This window comes from Fulmarus glacialis, unplaced genomic scaffold (genome assembly GCF_000690835.1).
Source record: "Fulmarus glacialis isolate BGI_N327 unplaced genomic scaffold, ASM69083v1 scaffold38991, whole genome shotgun sequence".
NCBI classification, from domain to species: domain Eukaryota; kingdom Metazoa; phylum Chordata; class Aves; order Procellariiformes; family Procellariidae; genus Fulmarus; species Fulmarus glacialis.
Window position 1 is genome coordinate 84219 of NW_009191632.1, and position 18250 is coordinate 102468.

The window sequence follows — 18250 nt, forward strand, 5'->3', positions numbered from 1 at the left end:
TTGTGGATATCTGCAGTAATTATTCTCCTCATATATATTTATCATTCTTGGCTCTTTACAAGCTCCTGTACAATCTAACTTTGACAAAGCCCATCTCTCCCCAGACACAAACAAAATCACCATTATTGTTCATATTTCAAATGACCTACAATTCTTCTTTCCTTACTTGAGCCTCTAACTCTGTAAATAAGATGCCCTGTTGCTGCCTGGCCAAGAACACGATGTGCCATCCTCCCAAGAGATGACAACTCAGATCCACAGGTGCTCTGCTATGGCAGTTCAGTAGGCAATGCTACTTACACCCTTCTGCAAGACTAATTTCTCAGATCCCTACTGTTGCAAAATGTGCTCCCTCAACAAAATGCAACCTTTGCTCTCAATGTATATGATCAATGCTCAAATTCAAGAATTTGTTAAAACACACAGAACCTAATTCAGCAGCCAGGCACGCAAATTTCGAACTGAATAACAAATCTGCTTCTTACAGATTCATTTTCATCTACTTACCTCCAAGCTACTTGAAAACGAAGCCTGCAATATTATTTCTGATATTTGGATGGGACTTGAAAAATCAAGAGATTTTCCCATAAAGCCAGCAGAAAAGCCAGGAACAGAACCTGTATCTGCTGAGATGAACTCCAGAGCTGTAGCTAATTCTACTGAAACTCCCTACAGTAGGACTAGAGATGTATGGATCAGCTCTGCTGACCTGTGTATTAATTTTGAAATCTTCTGATGGGGTCCCTAATGCTGTACAAGCTGAATATTGTTAGTTAACAACATAGTTGCAAAATCCACCACAGTGACAACCATGAGGATGAAGCAGTCTAGAAAGTTTTGTCAATTTAATTTTTTTCACTTATTCGTCAATATACAGAAGTGTGCTCTAGATTCACATACTACTTTATTGTCATTATACATCATGATATATCACTTTATTTGAATGTGCAAATGTGGAGAGAGAAAGATGAAAAAAAACCATGATTGCAAGTAAACTTTTTAAAAAATTACTGCAAATAGTCCCTGTATGACACAAACGCACTGAAGGACCTGGGACAGTAGCAATTTCAAGACAATGAGGTGGCAGGGTGTGCAGGTGCCATTTTTAATTTCTTCCAATATGCATCTTACATGGGATATTCCCACCTAAACTGCAGTTAAATCTATTCTACATAAGTCTGAAGTGAACCAATTGACTTGCCTTTATTAAACAAAAGTAGCTATGTTCCTGGCTTTAAATCCTGGAAGATTACAGTATCAACAGCATAAAAGAACTGTAAAATTGTTACACTAGACTTTCTAGGGCATCAAGTGCAGGCAGAGGAATGAGCCCAGTTACTGAAAACAGCACTAGGGAAAAGCAGCAGAGCTGCAACTGACCTAAACTAACAGCAGAAACAAATTAATTCATGGAACAATGGACTTAAATACCCTTCATAGATAACTTGGGAAATATTTTCCTTTCCAGTGTATTTAAATTGTACCATGTTGCAAAGCTATGGATTTAAGACAAACTCTGTCTGCATTACATTTTCTAAAATGTGTATGGCTCATTTCCAACATGATGTAAGTCTAGGATAAACAGAGAATGAAGACTGATCACATCACTAATGATGTAAGTGAGATGTCTAGGCTTAGAACATTTCATAAAACAAAGGAAAAAGGGAAACTACATGCAGTAATACAAGGAAAAAAAGTATCAGCAGCTTGGAACCAAGACTTATCCCTTACATGACTTAGTTTTGCTTGTAAATCTGAGCAGAGCAGTGACTTCTTTTCTCTCATTCTAATCCTACTAACCTGGTTAGCAAGAAAGAAACAAGTGAAAGTTATGCCATGGCATTTTCAACCAGGCTATTTTCATAAATAGGTATAGAAATCAAGCTTGATATCATGAAAGAATGCAAAATTAAATCAACTTTACATTTTCCAAATAAGGAATTAAATAAGAGGAAACCTTTCTTAACAGAGTGCATGTGCTACATTCTTTGCAAGGGTAGCAGGAATCCAGGCAGGTGGGAAGGAGCAAAACAAAACTAAACGTGTGCTAAGTGAACCACATCAGTTTGCTGTAAACATTCCATAGCTTGTTATAACTCTGTTAAAATCCATGAAATTACCTGAGAAATACATTCGTCCATAATAAGTCAAATGACAAGATCAAATAATGCAGCTGTGACATGCCGATAAATTGCAACAGGCAGATGTTCAGACGGAAATAATTTGCTACAACATGCCTTCATTAGAAAATAGGGTGGTTGAAAAAGGTATCATCTGTAAAGCAAAACCGGTGGTGAGGGTCTGGCAGCTACACCATACATTTTTCAGGTGCTTCACTGCAACCTGGCTCTAGTCTTGCTCCACATCAAAAGTCCATTGGCGGCTGGAGCACAGTGGCTGCCCACCTTCCAGTGCTATTTCAACCAAAAAAATGCTCTTAGACTGCTTGAGGGACTGAAACAAATCACAGCAATTGGGAGCAATTAGGAAATAAGCTATGGAAGTACACTGCCAATGTGACCTACAACAATAATGCAAACACCTCCTTTGTAGGTTATTATACACTCATGTTTAGGTAACATGGTTACTCCAACCATCACAAATTATAGGGCATGTGTTACACACAGAGTGGACAGAAGGATTCATAACAGACAGCAGATCCTTCACAACCGAGGTGAAATTTAAGTTTCTGGTAGTGCCCCAGGAAGTGGCACTCAGAACTGCAAAAGATTATTTCTTTTTGCACAATGGATTAATTTGCTCTTTCTTACCTGTATCTCGAATAGCCAAAACTGATTTGGGGGGCGGGGGGGGGAGGGGGGGAGAATCTCACATTTAAAAATAAATCAACAAAACTATAATGTGAGAAATCTGTCCTAAAAACCTAACCTAAGGTGAGACAAGCTCTTTTAAGATGTGCTGAATGTTTTGCTGGAAGTACAGGTAATTAAGAAGTTGTATTAATATGCTTTGTGAGCAAACTCCCATATCGTATTGAAAAGCCTGCCAGTCACACTGATGTGTTAGCACTCCCATGTTTTTTTCATTTGTTAATACCTCCAAACAATGGCCTACTAGCATTTCACTGATAATACATCCCTTTCAGTTCCATATTTTTTATTTCAAGAATTTTGTTTTGTAATTAGAATTGTATTGTTTGCAGTCTAGATTCAATTGTTCATTTATCTACAGTAAAACACAATTTCCTCATATATACTGTGTCTGAGAACATCGAGTCATTTCAAAAATCTCGTATTTTCAATTATTATTGAATGAAATGGGGACTCAGGGCACAGTGCTGTCATCAGATTGTGACATTGATGGCATAGGAAATACAGCATCTCGGAGACAAGAACTATAACTGGAGATACAAAGAGTACTGAACATACCATGACACTGTCCATTCCAGCCTCTGAATCCCACTCTGCAAGGAATGCACTGGTAAGAGCCAGGAGCATTAATGCACTGTGCATCTGGACAAGTAGTTGGAGTCAGGCATTCATCGATGTCTTCAAAAGAGAAGATAAAAGGAAATACTGGTCAAAACCATAACAAAACACTGAACAATAAACTAATCTGGTTATTCTGACTGTGCTCATGTTATACTAATACATTTAAAGAGTTGCATATTTTATCTGTTAGAGACCCAGGAAGGTACAAGTTCTCACAGATTTGTACCAGCAAAGGGGCATTTCTGAGAAATAAATTAGATCATAGTACACGCAGCTGAATCTGTATTTTCTTTATACTGTGAATCTTTGGTATGTCCTCCATAACATACAGCAGATCAGATTTCTGGCTTAGATAGGCAAGAATAACTTTGCTTACATCACCCCTTTACTATATTGAAGTGTCCTGAGGTTCCTCCTATAGTCAGTCTCAAGAGACTTTGGAAGTGCATTGCAACAACAATAAAATTGCAACTCTGGCTTTTCAAAGCAAAGAGGAATTTGGTATTCTCCAGTGTCCTAGAGTTATGCAGCATGTAAGTATTATGTGGACTGTAAATTTAATTGTGTGAACGGTAATCAAAAATGTTTACAAGGAGTAGGGAGTTAATTACGTCTGAAAGAACAGCAACACACACATCACTGAGGCTGGCAATGTTTAGCGTGATAGAGGGACTTGTTGCATCAGGAGAGGTCCTAGTTTTACCCATGACAAAAAAAGAGATAGGTCCTGAAAAACTCATGGATCTCATGTCCAGGCTCTGAGCATCTACTAATAACTTCTTATCCTGCATGAAAGAAACCCACAATACACACAATATATGCAATCTAAAAGAGACTGCATACAAAAATGACATTCAAAGACAAGTTGCTGTCAAGTGACCAATGATCAGAAGATGCTGGAATTAAAACTGTATGGACAGCCCCATTCCAGTCTGCTCCCATACTTGAGTATCATTTTATAATATGGTCTTTAATTACACAATAATTACAACCTTTCCTATCAAATATTTGCTTCATGCAGTGCACAGAACTAATGAAATCGTCAAAGTCACCTCTAACCCCAGCTTCCTAAGCTCCTGTCCCTTCCCTGCCCCAAGCCTAGCGGTTGTGTCTTCTGCAATAGAGGACTGCTACTCCAGCACAGATAGTACAGAGGCAATTTACTCCTAGTTTTGGGAACAAGCTCACAGAAGGAATGTAGCCTCCAACACTTGTAATGTAACTGGACAATGCTCCAACCTTCCGAGAATTGAACATCCCAGCTCCAAACAACTCACTGGATGTGGGCAAATCACAATTTTTCATAGAATCATGATTGTCCAGCTGAGAATACTTTCCGATAAAAAAAGCAACAGGCCTCTTCAGCCGCTATGATGCAGACCTGCAAACGTTTCTCAGTGAAACTGCTGGGAGATTTTTTTATTTAATTAACAAAAAAATCCACTTCTGCTGAAACCTCAGAACTGCCTGGATTGCCTCAAAACACACAACATGAATGATGTATTTGGTAGAGAAATTTTCAGTCAAAATAAAGTCTAAATGCTGAAAAGCTTAAAGAAATCACAGGAAGATTGTATAGGAATACTTAATCGTATGCAGTGATGATCAGCTATGCCTGTTACAGTGTTCTACATAAACAATAGACTCTACAAAAATAACACAGAATTATAGAATCATTAAGGTTGGAAAAGACCTCTAAGAATATCGAGTCCAACTGTCAACCCAACACCACCATACCTACTAAACCATGTCCCTAAACGCCTCATCTACACGTCTTTTAAGTACTTCCAGGGATGGTGACTCAACCACTTCCCTGGGCAGCCTGTTCCAATGTTTAACATATATGCACTCTTGGGCTAGGCCCACGACAAAGCTTGCGTGAGTATAGCTTGAAGGCAAAATGAAGATGGGGTGAGGAAGTGTAAATGAACTGTGTGTATTGTGTACAGCTTTGAGGATTCTTGCCTTTGTTTTTGAAGTGCGGAGGAGGTGGAAAGGAGTTATTTGTGGAATCTGGAATGTGTCAGTAGGGTAACTATAACGTGTAGGTGTAATGACATGGTGAAATGATTCCCCGAATGCGTCATTTCCTTGGTTTGATGGATTTAGTGTAGGAGGGTTTTTCCGTTAAGCAACCTTAAATAACTTTCAACAGAGAATTTGGTTTCAGAAATTACATATTGTTAAGTTAAACGACAGAGGACTACCACCACACTACTAAATTTACAAGCTAATAAGAAATTCGATGCACTGTGATATTCTGATTTCTAGCCTATTTTAATCACAGATTCCCTACTGACAGAGAAGATTTGGAAAAAGTAGTTGTAAGAGTGGAGTACGTGAAACATTTATTTAAATTAAAAAGAATTGTCTGAATAGAAAGAGGAATCTTGTAGTGATGCTCAGTGCAGCAAATATATCCACAGCAGCTTTAAGTTGCTTATTTGCTAGGCAACCTAACATTTAGCAATTTTGCTCTTTCTTAAGTAACTTAGACTACAGCATGAACAAAACGATGTTTAAAATGAAATGGCTGCTTGTGGTTTTTAGTTCACAAGTCAAGTTGAAAATTAAAAAAGAGAAAAGAACAGCAAAACCAGCACACTGAAAAATAATGTGAAGTTTTGGAGATCCTCCTGCAACATGAAACACCCGCTAGATAATATATTTCCAAATCAAAAAAAAAAGCCAACTGATCATTTGCTACCTGTTATAATATAGGAAAAAATTATCCTTTTTTTTTTTTTAAACAGAAACTTGGGAAAGTATGCAGGGAAGGACTAATAATAAAGTTAAGAGATTCCATGTTAAAATAGCTGTCCCAAGATGGTTCTGTCCATAGTGGGGGAACTCCTTTGCAGTGTCTTAAATCTAAATAATAGGAATTGAATTGCGGTTCCAGACATCAAATAACTGAAAAGATTGGAGAGTACTCAAAAAGGTTTCTTGTTTAAGCTTGCACCCTCTGAGAATTCTCCCTTTCAGCTCAAGCCGCAGTGCTAAGCCTCCCTTGAACAGCAGGCAATATTAATCATTCCAAAGAGAGGTAACATTTGGCATTGTTTTTGGGATACAAATAAATGGTAACTTCACTTCATCATCCAGGACATACTGTAGATAAAACAAGCAATGTCCTTTTGAACATTCTGCCATTTTCAGCTGGTGTACAGGGGGAAGTTAAATGATCTGAAGGCAAATTAAATGAAGAAAGTAGCTGTGAGAGAAATCCAGCAGTAAGATTAAGCTAGAGAAATTACCCATGGAAATAAGCGCAGAGTGGGATGGGGAAAGGGAACTCTGAGCACGAATAGATATAAAACCACTGTGCCAAGACATTCCATCTGAAATCAAATAGCAAATGGAGATTGAAAGGAATTAAAAGAAATATACCAGGTAGAAAAATATTAAGTTAAACATGAAAAAATCTGTGTTGAGTTATTTTAATATTTCCATCTAATGGCCAGATTTCTTAAAAAATAAATAGATGTAAAGTTTTCTGTTGAGATCAGAAACAGCAGTCAATGCGAACAAATGGCTTTTCCTATTGCAGTTGTTTGGCTTGGCAACTGTTACTGTATTACTACCGGTGAAGAGTCCAAACCTACCTTCACATTCACCTCTCCTGTTCATTTGGTATCCACTATCACAATATTCACATCTGTATGAGCCAACAGTATTTATACAAAAGCCCTCCCCGCAAGTATGAGGTCTTGAACATTCATCAAAATCTGAAATGAAAAAGAGAAGTTGAGAGAAACTTTGCTTCACCATGAAATTACTGAATGCTTGCATCTCCCCTAAACTCTGCTGTAATTAAACATAAGTTTGGACTTTCAAGCTGTTTGCAAGCCACAGCCCTACAGCTGTTCTTACTGAGCAGTTCCATCTTTACCTCACTACTTGTAATCACAGAGAGAATGAGATCTAGAAACAACCAGGCTGTAGAAAGAAGGCCAGTGAGCAGCCCTGTGGTTGCAAACACAATGCGTGTCACTGCGTGTATATTGTGCCCACAGCAGCACTAACCTGAGGAAGATCACAGCCAATTCAGGGTGTTTGTATTGCTCTGCAAAGTCCATGGCTGTTTGCAGCTGTATTTAAAAAACATGGTTTGTTACAGCTGCTAGTGATTGAAAGAGTTTTGAATATTTGTATTTTCCACCACAGAAGGTGTTTTACTAAATGGTAATTTTCCTAAACAAGCATGATACTGAATAAATTCTTGTTTTTCAACAAATAATCATTTTGAAAACTAGTAGGAGCTACTCAAATATTTTCTTCACCACAATACCTGGTGAGAGACAGTTAAATACACTTCCAGACATCAGTCCAATGACATTGAGGAAAAAAGCTGAAAAGGGGACTTTAGGAGGTTTTAGATAAGCTGCTTGATTCATTTTTATGTTTTTATTTTCTATAAAGTAGACCAGTAATTACCAACACAGTCGGTTCCATCTTCACTGGCCATGAATCCAGCTTGGCAAATACATAGGAAACTTCCTTCTGTATTTTCACAGCGTCCAAGAGAACAGAGATGGGGTGCCTGATTACACTCATTAATATCTATAAAAGAAATAAAAACATAAGACTATAGAATAACATATTTGCATATTTGCATTCTATGCCATGGTTTTGAAAAGACTGATCTTGTAATTATTTTAACTATTTGAAAAAGTATATGTTTTCCTCTCCCTCAGAGTTGCAAAAAAGATGCATTAAATAGTTTTGGTTGGAAAAAAAAAATGCTCTTATTGGCTTAGACTATAAGAATATTGCATTGGCCTGGAGAATGTGACATGATTACTATTCAAATCACTACACTGAGTACAGGCTGAGCACAAGCTGCAAGCATGGAACATTAACACAATTTGGATGAAATAGAAGGATTTTAAGTTGCCATTTGGCTGTGTATGTGTGTAAATTGTTTTTTAATACTGTAGTTGCACCTGATAGCATGCGTATCAGTGTGAAGTTACTGAACTTTCGGTAGCATGAAAAGTTGATAGTATATAATCTGGCAACATGATATAATAATCTCTTTCTGATCCAAGTTACAGAGGAACCAGCATACTCTGAATGAGGGAAAGATACCGATACAGCCGCTTCCAAATCTGAAATGGCTCATGTAGAGCCAGTCTGGGCTCTGCCTCGTGTTCATCAGAGCCCTCTGTTGCAGAAATTACTAGCTTTGAAGGGGATGAAGACCTCACTTTGCAGATCTCCTAACGTGCTTTTGGGATGTTTACGAATATACTTTCTCTTTTCAGCAGAAGGTTGAAAGGAAAGACCTAATAAAATGACTGGATTTAGTCCAGCTGCAGAGCTGGTAGCTGGGCAAATCATTCTGAGAAACAGGCACTAATTCAGTCATTCTTTCTCCAAACAGCAGTGTATTTCTTCCCAGCAGTCTGGCGATTTTAGATACCCAATATAAAGCTGAGAAGAGATGGTCTGTCTAACCACTTTTTCTCTAATCTCACAATGGGAAAGGTTTTCATTCAATTTAATTAAATTCATGTTCAGTTCTGAGTGGCTGAAAGGCTCTATCAGAGACTAGCTGGCAAATTTTATTTGACATACAAAAACTAGTTTCTGTGTAGTTTTGAAGCATTCAGTAGAGGAAGCAACTCCTGACCGCACTGTAGCATATTTCCCCTGACAAGACTCTACATTTCAAGCATTTCATAGCATGGTTATTTCAGATTTTTGAAAGCGTCCATTCATACCAGAGCACTTTGTCTGCTGATCGTTAAGTTTGTACCCCTCGTAGCAGATGCAAGTGTATCCCACAGGCAAATTAACACAGTGTCCTGCTCCACAGATATCAGGATTAACTGTACATTCATTGATTTCTAAGCAAACAAAAAAAAGTTTAATGTTAAACTCTCTGACATAGTTCAGTAAGTGCACAATATTCTGTAATCCAAGTAAAAAGATCAGGCCTGAAAACAACTGTAAATCAAGTTTGCAAGTCCTGAGTTTCTCTAACGGATACCTTATCTGGAAGAATCTAGAAACCATCTAGGCTTTTCCTAGTGACATATTCTCATGTCCTATCCAAGATCTATAAATGGGTATATAAAAAATAAAGTAAAATGAAGATAATATAAAATAAAAATTTATACTATTTAACCTTTGCATCGAAGGTTAAGATAATAACTGTAGTGGGTTTCTGATTATTTTTACAGAATACTCATCTGTTAATGGCTTGGATGTATTTTGTAAGATACTTACAGTTTTAGAAATTCTCAAAGAATATGTGTTACTGCAAAAAATACTAATGACTGTGTTTAGTTGCAATTTAAACTAAAGTTATACAGCAGCATGAAATGGTAATTCCTGAAAAAGTTACCATCTGTAAAGAAGAATCATTTATCCAGACTATTTAGAAATAGGTTACATTTAAATTTAACTAAATTGTAAAGTACAGAATGAAGGCACTCAAAAACATCTCAACTCTAACTGCATTCATTTTTTTTAAATCCTATTTAGGATTTTGTCCTTCAAATCCTACTTCACTTGTACTTCACTGTCTCTAAAATATCTGAACAACAGTCGGAACTGTATCTGAACAACAGGTTGATTTATTTGTTTATAGCATACAGCAATTTCTAGCTCCACTCCTTTTCCTGAGGAAAGAAAGAAGAGCAGAACATGGAAAACTACCATTTTTTCCTAACTGATGTGAGTACCCTGAGGAAGGGTAACTTCCTCTCCCGGTAAGGAAACAAGGAGCTGGCTGGCAGAAGGGGCACAATCACAGCAGAGATGACTTCCAAATTCTAGTTTGACAATTACCATCAGTAGAACTTTCATATGGGATTGACGAACTGTAATTATAGGTAATTGAAGGAGGCAGCTGAATGCTTACAGGACAGGATACTTTCTCTACTCTTACAGCAGATTCAGGATGATTTAACTGCAGACAGAATTGTTCTTCAAACAACTGGGTGATTTAGACCCTGCGCATGTTGCATGCAACTCAAAAATCCATTCCTGCATGAAGGAAAGCCATCTTTGAAGAGTTAAACTTTTATTAAAGCATGTGCAATTTCTTCCTATGAATGCAAACTGGGAAACCTCTTGGTAGGCCTAGATATCTCTACCATATACAATACTGCATCTCAAAGTATTTACCTGGATATTGCAATTACTTCAAAGCCTGTGTTAATTCTGAGAGACTAGCCAATGTGACACTGTAATGCTGTCATGTATACACACATAGTACATTCACCTTTTTGTTTTCAAATGTACAGCAAGTGAAATTTTCATGCCTTTTGGACACAGCCATCACTTAGACAAGTTTCAGCTATGACAAGAGCATTACTTGTCTTTCTGTTATTTTCACTTCTTGACACATGGATATAGAAAAGGCAACTTTAATACATCAAAAAAGGAAGAAGCACAAACTTCAAAAGAACACTTCAAAATGGATCTCACAATAACTGCTCATCTGCTTTTTGTAGAACATGTTGATCTACATCCCACAAAGTCTACATCCCTCAAAGAACGTGATCACATATACTTCATGAATACATGTGCAGACTGTCTAAAGACGTGACTTGTAGCCAAGAAGTCTTCAGTTCTGGACTTTGGTTGTAGATCATGTAATCGGAGGTGGAATTATTAATTTTTCCTTCTATCATTTATTTGCGGGCACAAAAATGGCAGGTACATCTACATCCTGGGAGGGCCCAGTCCTAGCTCTGTTGACAGTACCCTCATTGCTGTGCTGCTCTGTACTTCCTATCTCCCCCCAGAGTATTCCTTTCTGTTCTACAGCTACATTCTCTTCGCTATTACAATTCAGAAGTAGCATAGAACAAGTTATAGTGTCAGGAACTCGCAGTAATTTCTTAATTTATTTTAGTTCTAAAAAGGAAGTACAATACCTGTAACTTGAGTAGGTGCAATTACTTGACTTGCACTTGAAGTAGAGACTTCAGGAGCAACTTCAACAGGCAGAGGAGGAGATGTTTTCTCAATCACTACTGTGTGACATGGAATGGAAATCAATCACATTCAAAAAAAAAACCCTTAAAGAATTCACACGATACTGAATGAGCCAGACACAATGGAGCTTTTCATTAGTTTATTCTGCTTAGATGTGGAGTAGAAAAAAAATAGTATAATTGCATTTTCCATCATTCTACTGCTCGTGAAAAAAACTGAGGTGCTAAAGAAAGCAAGCACAATAGTAAAACTTTTGCAGCAAAAGTTATGCATAAATCTACAAGGAGGCATCTAAGTAAAATTTCTTCTTGAAAGGGGTACAAGGCCTCAACTCTGCTGACATTAAAATGCTCATATATGTAATCCAGGATATCACTTTTGCCTAAAATATGTCTTTGCCTCCTAACAAGTCATCCAGCCAATGCCAACCTTTCAATTCCTCCCACTTCAGCTTCCATGATTTTTTTTTTCCATATTCTGCTCGTGGAAAAATTGCTTGTGAAGCTGCAATCAGTTTTTCATTAACCTCTGTTACAATTGCTACCTTCCCATTCTTTGAAGAATTGTAAGCACTCTCTCATACTAAAAGACAAGTCAAAACAAGTTACCTGGAAACTGTGGATGCAGGTTAATTGTTGAAATTCCAGGAGAAAGCTGAGGCTGCCCAGGCTCTAGATCAGGCTGCTTTTCTTGATCAAGGGAAGCTAATTCCTGAAAGAATGATTAAAATTTACATTCTGAAAACATTCTCTTAATTTAGCTATCATAACAACCCACAAACTCCTGGCTTGAGAAACTGCTAACATTCTCACATGAGTGGCTTTTGATAGCAGATCATTAATTACCACAAGTTTAAGCCTGAAAAAACATGGAATACTATGTTTACACAATAGCATACAATTTAAAACTGGTTTTATTTGAAGCAGATATTTCATGGAGCTTCTAATTGTATCTTTGGCTTTGTCTCTCCATAGTTCTCCCATCCTCTGGTCTTTAATTGCTTATGAATAGTATTTAATTGCAGTTCAGCATCACACAAAAGTATACAATCACATATGTCTCTAAGTCTTTGACCACTGTGAAAGGTTCTCTCTTAGCTATTGCACTGATCATCTTTTTTTCATAAAAGTGTTACATGCTTGTAAGTTTTAGGAAAATGAAGTACAGCTGCAGTTATTCCTAATGAATCCCATGATCTTCAGCACAGAGAACCTGGAACCTCCAGAATGGGGGACTTAACAGACATACGCACCTGCTCTTCTCTACTGAATACACAGCAACCCTAAAAAAACTAGGAAACTAACTTGGGCACTAATACAAGTCTCTTAAGCAGGTGTCACAAATGCTTCTCAAAGCTTCACACTGTTTCTCTCCAACTCATTTTCTCTAGCTGGCAGTATCTGTGGCTCCCCTTCACACTGTCTGCATTTTTCAATATCCTCTTTAAAATACAGGCTCCAGAATGGGATAGAACAATATAGTACTAGACAATCCACCAGTGCCCTGAAGAAAGGTTAAAGTAGCCTCTTTCCTGTACCTCACTACCTGCCTGTTGCTGCATATAGTAATAACACGAGCTCTTTTTGCCTCAGGGTTTGCATTGTAAGTCCACAGTGAGTTGTTTGTTCCTCATAAATCCTAAACCCTTTTCAGAGTTATCGTATCACATCTCGTACACATGGTCTACATTCTAATTCCTAGATAAATCACATCATGTTTTACCTGATCAGGGGCTGCAGTTGCCACTAAAACCAGAAAGAAAAAAGAAAATGAATCAGACTTCACATAACATTTACTTACACATTCTACTTAAAACTAGTAGCACATTTGAAAGTGGTTGTTGCCATGGCAGAAAAATTTCAGGCTCTAACATCATTCCAAAATGGTGCAAACTTGAAGTAATGTTCCTGAAGCAAGTATAAAAACTAACCTGAAACCAGAATAAGATTCTATACACTGACCAATGCTTGTAATTATTTACTCAGTATTCAGCTGCCTTACAGGTTTCTCAATTGTTTCCTTAGAAATAATCCAAGAAACTCACAGGTTATTAACTCACTGATAAAACTTCTTTAATTCCTTCCAAGGAATATCAACATCTGTAATTATTTTAAAGGTAAATTAATATCTTAATGGTATATAACTAACCATTAACAAATTTGCAAGAATTTATGGTTTTAAAAAAAAAGTTTTGAAATTTGCCTTTTCTTTAAGCAAGCAAAAGTGGTTTGTTTGTTTGTTTGTTTCTCCATAAAAGGGACTTTTTTCTGGGAAGGAGAGGTAGAAATTTCATTTAAGTTTTTATTTTCCATTGCAGTTTGCCTTTTTTGAATTTGTCTTTTACTGATGAAAATCTGTATGGTTCTGTAAAAAACTGTAAGAATATTTTTCTTTTCACAATCAACTTTTCCCACAGGATAGATTTTTTTTTTTTTTTTTTTTTTAAGAAAATCACTCTTCTTGCTCTAGTTTCTTCAGCATTAGCAGGGAGGCTGATTATCAGAACTAAGAGAACTTCTAATAAAATCTCAAAAATTCCAAATGCAAACATATCAAAAAATGGAATATAAAATTCAAATGTGTGTCATTACTGACTTACGAGTAAGCATATTTTTTTAAAGTTCTTTATTTAAATAAACAATACTCCTTTTTTCCTCCAGATTCTCTGTGTTTTAAGATTTACTAGAATGTGGCAATCTTTCTAATTACTGACGTAGTATTTTAGCAAATGGTACACCACTTTTTTCCACAGAAAAGCCCAGAGGTTTATGTGAGATTTTTTAATCCAGCACAGTCTGTAAGTATATTTGAATGGCTTATTTTTCTCTCCAGATTCAGTTTAGCTCCATTTTCTTTTTGAAAGAAAACTAGAGCAGTAATTTTAACTGGAAAGTAACCCATGTCGCACAGAATTTTGCAAAGTCAGCTGACTGAAACTTTCTAATAATGGCCTGACACACAGATACATAACTGCTACTTGGAAATAACCTACTAAGTACTCAATATCATGAGAGGGTTCTTCAGCAACATATTTCTTCTTGTCTACAGTTAGTTCATGCCAAGTTTGCTGGCAACGTATTTATAATAGTGCTGCTTTCTGCATTTCTTTGCTTCTGCATTTGTTTTAGACTCAGGAAAATTTCGGCTGCTGCAAGTTCTTAGTGGAGCTTGCAGAAAACAAAGTCTGAGAAAAATATCTTAGAGGAGTCAACTAATTGTTAAACAGCCCAGCAAAGAGGGGCTGATCCAACACGGTCACACCAAGGGAGTGCACAGCTGCAGGGGTGAGAGTAGACCACATGAAAGGAAGCATGCCCACATCAGGTGGTGCTAATCTACAGGAGTATATAGAAGGAAGATGATGAAAATCCCTTAGTTTCTGCCTCCCCAGATACTAGTAAATCAAAGCCTGAGTTGAGTCCTTTGTTATATGTTAGAGATTATAAATACCTTTATAAAAGTCTTAAAACAAATATTTACTATTTAGCATAAAAATTAATGAGATTAAAGCAGTCTCTCTCTCTCCACGGTGTTCTCAGCATTTGGTAGGAGCTATACATAAAATTTCAGAAGTAAATCATGTAACACAATACACTCCATCACATGGAACGCTCTGCTGTGGGAAGTGACGTCTCTTTGTCCTGCACTGTATGCAGCTACTCCGCAAAGAAACATACCATTGAAGACACATGCATAGAAATATAGAAAGACTAAATTTTCCCACTCTCACCTTCTTGCACAGCCATCTCAGTCTCACTTTTCTGTGAGAAGGTCAGTGCCTCCACTGGCTCTTCCTTTGCTGGGAGAGGTGGAGGAGAAGTACCTTTAGCAACAGGTTGAGTAATCGGGGTCTTGCCAATGACAGGTGGCTGTACTCTAACTGCAGGGTGATGATATAGCTTGTTTCTGTGAGGGCCAGAAACCGTATAACCCATTCCACCAGGGCAGATTTCCTTAAAAGCAGCTAGATTTGGGATGGGAAAATATTCCTTTTAGGAGTCTAAAAGTGCAATATGTTGACATAGTGGAAAATATAATGACTACCACTAATAAATTTAATCTCATATTGTATACACATTTTTACAAAAAAAAAAAAAAAAAATTTAAAGACAAGCTATGCATTGCATGCTAATATGACTGAGCATTCTCCCAAAAGCATGTTCTGGCTGTTATTCCGAAGAAGTTTCCACTTCAGTTTACCATCTTTCTTCAGTTATGTTTAGTCTATCATTATATCAAGATAATTTTTTGTATTAATCCTCTTCAAACAGTATATCCTTTCTGAACATGAATTTAAATGTGCAAACTGTCATCATCATCTACATTGCATAAGGAATGAACATCACTATTTCTATCATTCTCATTTTGCCAAAACCAAAGGAAAAAAGCTCACCACCCTGTACCAGAGGAGCAGAAGAATATCAACAAGCAACAACATTCATTCACAGGATCCCATCTGACTACATCTGAGGTCTCATACCAGCCCTGATCCAAATATCCACTGAATTGAATAAGTCTTTCCACTGACCTCAGTGGGCTGGATAAAAACAAGATGGGGATCATAAAAAGCCAAATCACCACTGGAAGAGAGGGGAAATAATCTCATTCATAAAGCTGCTACAGAAAAAAGTAATGAAAGTCAGGCAGCAGCACCTGCTCTGATCTCTGCAGCTGCTCTACATGAGCATTAGGTTTTGCAGTCCTAGTGGAAGACTAGAATGAAAAAGAAATACAGGTCAACCTTCCGCCCCATCAAAGATAATAGCTATGGGAGACCTTCAGGAGTCTTGAGGGGGCAGTGCTTCATTGTCTTCATTGCTCTAGGTAAAGCTATGTTGCGATGAAACACCAAAGATTGTCTCCCATGTGCTCGATGTGATTTCTTACAGCTTCTTAACAGATATGCAGAGTGGGGCATTGGTAGTTCACAAATTCTGCTTTGAACACATCAGGGTTTTAAAATGAATTAGCATCTAAAATAAAGCCACAAAATACTAGCTATAGGTACTCCACAGATCAAGCCATTAAGTTATACATTAAATTGCAGTATGCATTAATTGCATACTGTGTTCTGATAGCGTCTTAGTAGTAGAAAAGATGAAGGATCAAACTGATCAGATCGAGTGGATTCAGAATGATTAAATACTTTTTGTTGGAAAACGTTAATATCAAAACTTGCCACAGAAATACCCAACTGAGGGTGGGAATTCTGGTCAAAGGAGGAAGACAGAAAAAAATTTGACACCTGTACCTTCAGATGCATACTCAGGATGTAGGAAATCTTGTTTCAGGTCATATTCTCTCAAATGCAAAACAGAAATGTGAGCTTTATTCTACCACAGCTCTGATAAGTGGTCTCAACACCTGGGTATACAAAGCTGGCCTCTCTCAGTCTCTCTTTTGGAGCTGGTCTACTTTGTACAAGTATTTTAAAAGCTATCAGAGAGTGAGATCATTACTTTTTAATTCAATGACTCTTTAAATTAATATGGGATGCTGCAGTAAATACATTACCCCATTCTGGAGTATCCCACTTTCACACATTTTTCATAGAAAACTCTGAAAGATTATGAATTTAACCTGTTACAGAAAGGAACATGTTTTTAAATCATGAAAGTTGTCACAAAATAGGAAAAGTGTTTCCCAAACAGATCACCAGAATTTTCTACTCTCAAATTTTCTCTCTGATGTCTTTTCATTACGAAAAATCACTAAAATAACCAATTCCACATAATATTCAACGATGTACTTTTTAAGATTAGAGAGCAGTCAACTTTGCAAAAAGATATATTCTCTGCTCCAGAATACACACAATTAGGCATAAAGCCTCATGCAATATTCTCATAGATGTAAAGCATCTGCATTTAAATTGCGAGTCATCTGATGAGACCATATTTTTTTATCCATTAAAAAGCCATAGAAATATTATTTATCTGAAAGTGAACTGGACTTTCAAAATCCTTATCAGTGATCTAGCAACCCAATGGTCATGCAAGAAATAATGGCTTTAAAAAAATCAATTGAAATGCTCAAAAATGTCGGTCACTTCCATTTCTGTAAGCCCAACTTAAAAACATAAGGAATCTGCTGCTCTCATCATGAGATGTCTCTGATGCTAGCTAGTTTTGAAAATCTGAATCTTTATAAAATACTCCAGAGAAATACATGACCTGTATCATAACAGTGACACCTGCAGCAGCAACTTCAGTAAGAACAGTAGATTACCATTACAAATACCTCTGCTAAAATACTGAACAGGCTGTACATCATGTATATTACAATAAGCAATCAATGCTTTTAAAAAAGATGAATTTGACCATACATTTGGACAAAAAATAATATTCAATTGATTTTGACTAAAGACTCCAACTTTGGTCATTTAAGTTTTAAGCAAAATGAGGGAATAGAAGGTACCCGAAAGTAGCAATCAGTATCTATAATATGTGGTACCTTAATCTATGAGCAGCCTAAATGAGGTGACCAACCAAGCTGGTATTTTGCAAGTCGTTATATATATAAAAACCAGTAGGACTCCAACTGAACACCCATACAAGCAAGCTTTATGCATTAAGTAAGGAATTGTTTAAGTGAAAGGTGGCACGAAATGTTTAACTACCAGTTTATTGTTAAGGCGGCAACACCATACTTAGCACATTCCTCAAAATGCATGGTAAAGATATGAAGGAAGGTTAGAAAGCAGAGATACTCCCATACGTATCCCACTAACTGTAATGTAAACTACAACACATGTAGTTCTGTAACCTAATTCTCAAAAGCTGCCATCCTTTCACCAGTGCCTTTAAGAACTGAAGAATATTAATTAGGTTTTGGGTTAATTTGCCTGT

At 37.0% G+C, this 18250-nt stretch overlaps 1 protein-coding gene across 1 annotated transcript in view; it reads right to left on the reverse strand.

Annotated features, from left to right (window-relative positions):
- The window catches only part of LTBP1 (latent transforming growth factor beta binding protein 1), a 97129-nt gene that overhangs the window by 56757 nt on the left and 22122 nt on the right, over window positions 1–18250 (reverse strand). Inside the window, exons 5-12 of the mRNA XM_009586772.1 lie at window positions 15136–15369; window positions 13128–13150; window positions 12014–12116; window positions 11345–11443; window positions 9179–9304; window positions 7890–8015; window positions 7058–7180; window positions 3390–3509 (exon numbers count right to left, since the gene is read on the reverse strand). Of these exons, the coding sequence (XP_009585067.1) occupies window positions 3390–3509; window positions 7058–7180; window positions 7890–8015; window positions 9179–9304; window positions 11345–11443; window positions 12014–12116; window positions 13128–13150; window positions 15136–15369 (954 nt within the window). The remainder of the gene's footprint in view (window positions 1–3389; window positions 3510–7057; window positions 7181–7889; window positions 8016–9178; window positions 9305–11344; window positions 11444–12013; window positions 12117–13127; window positions 13151–15135; window positions 15370–18250) is intronic.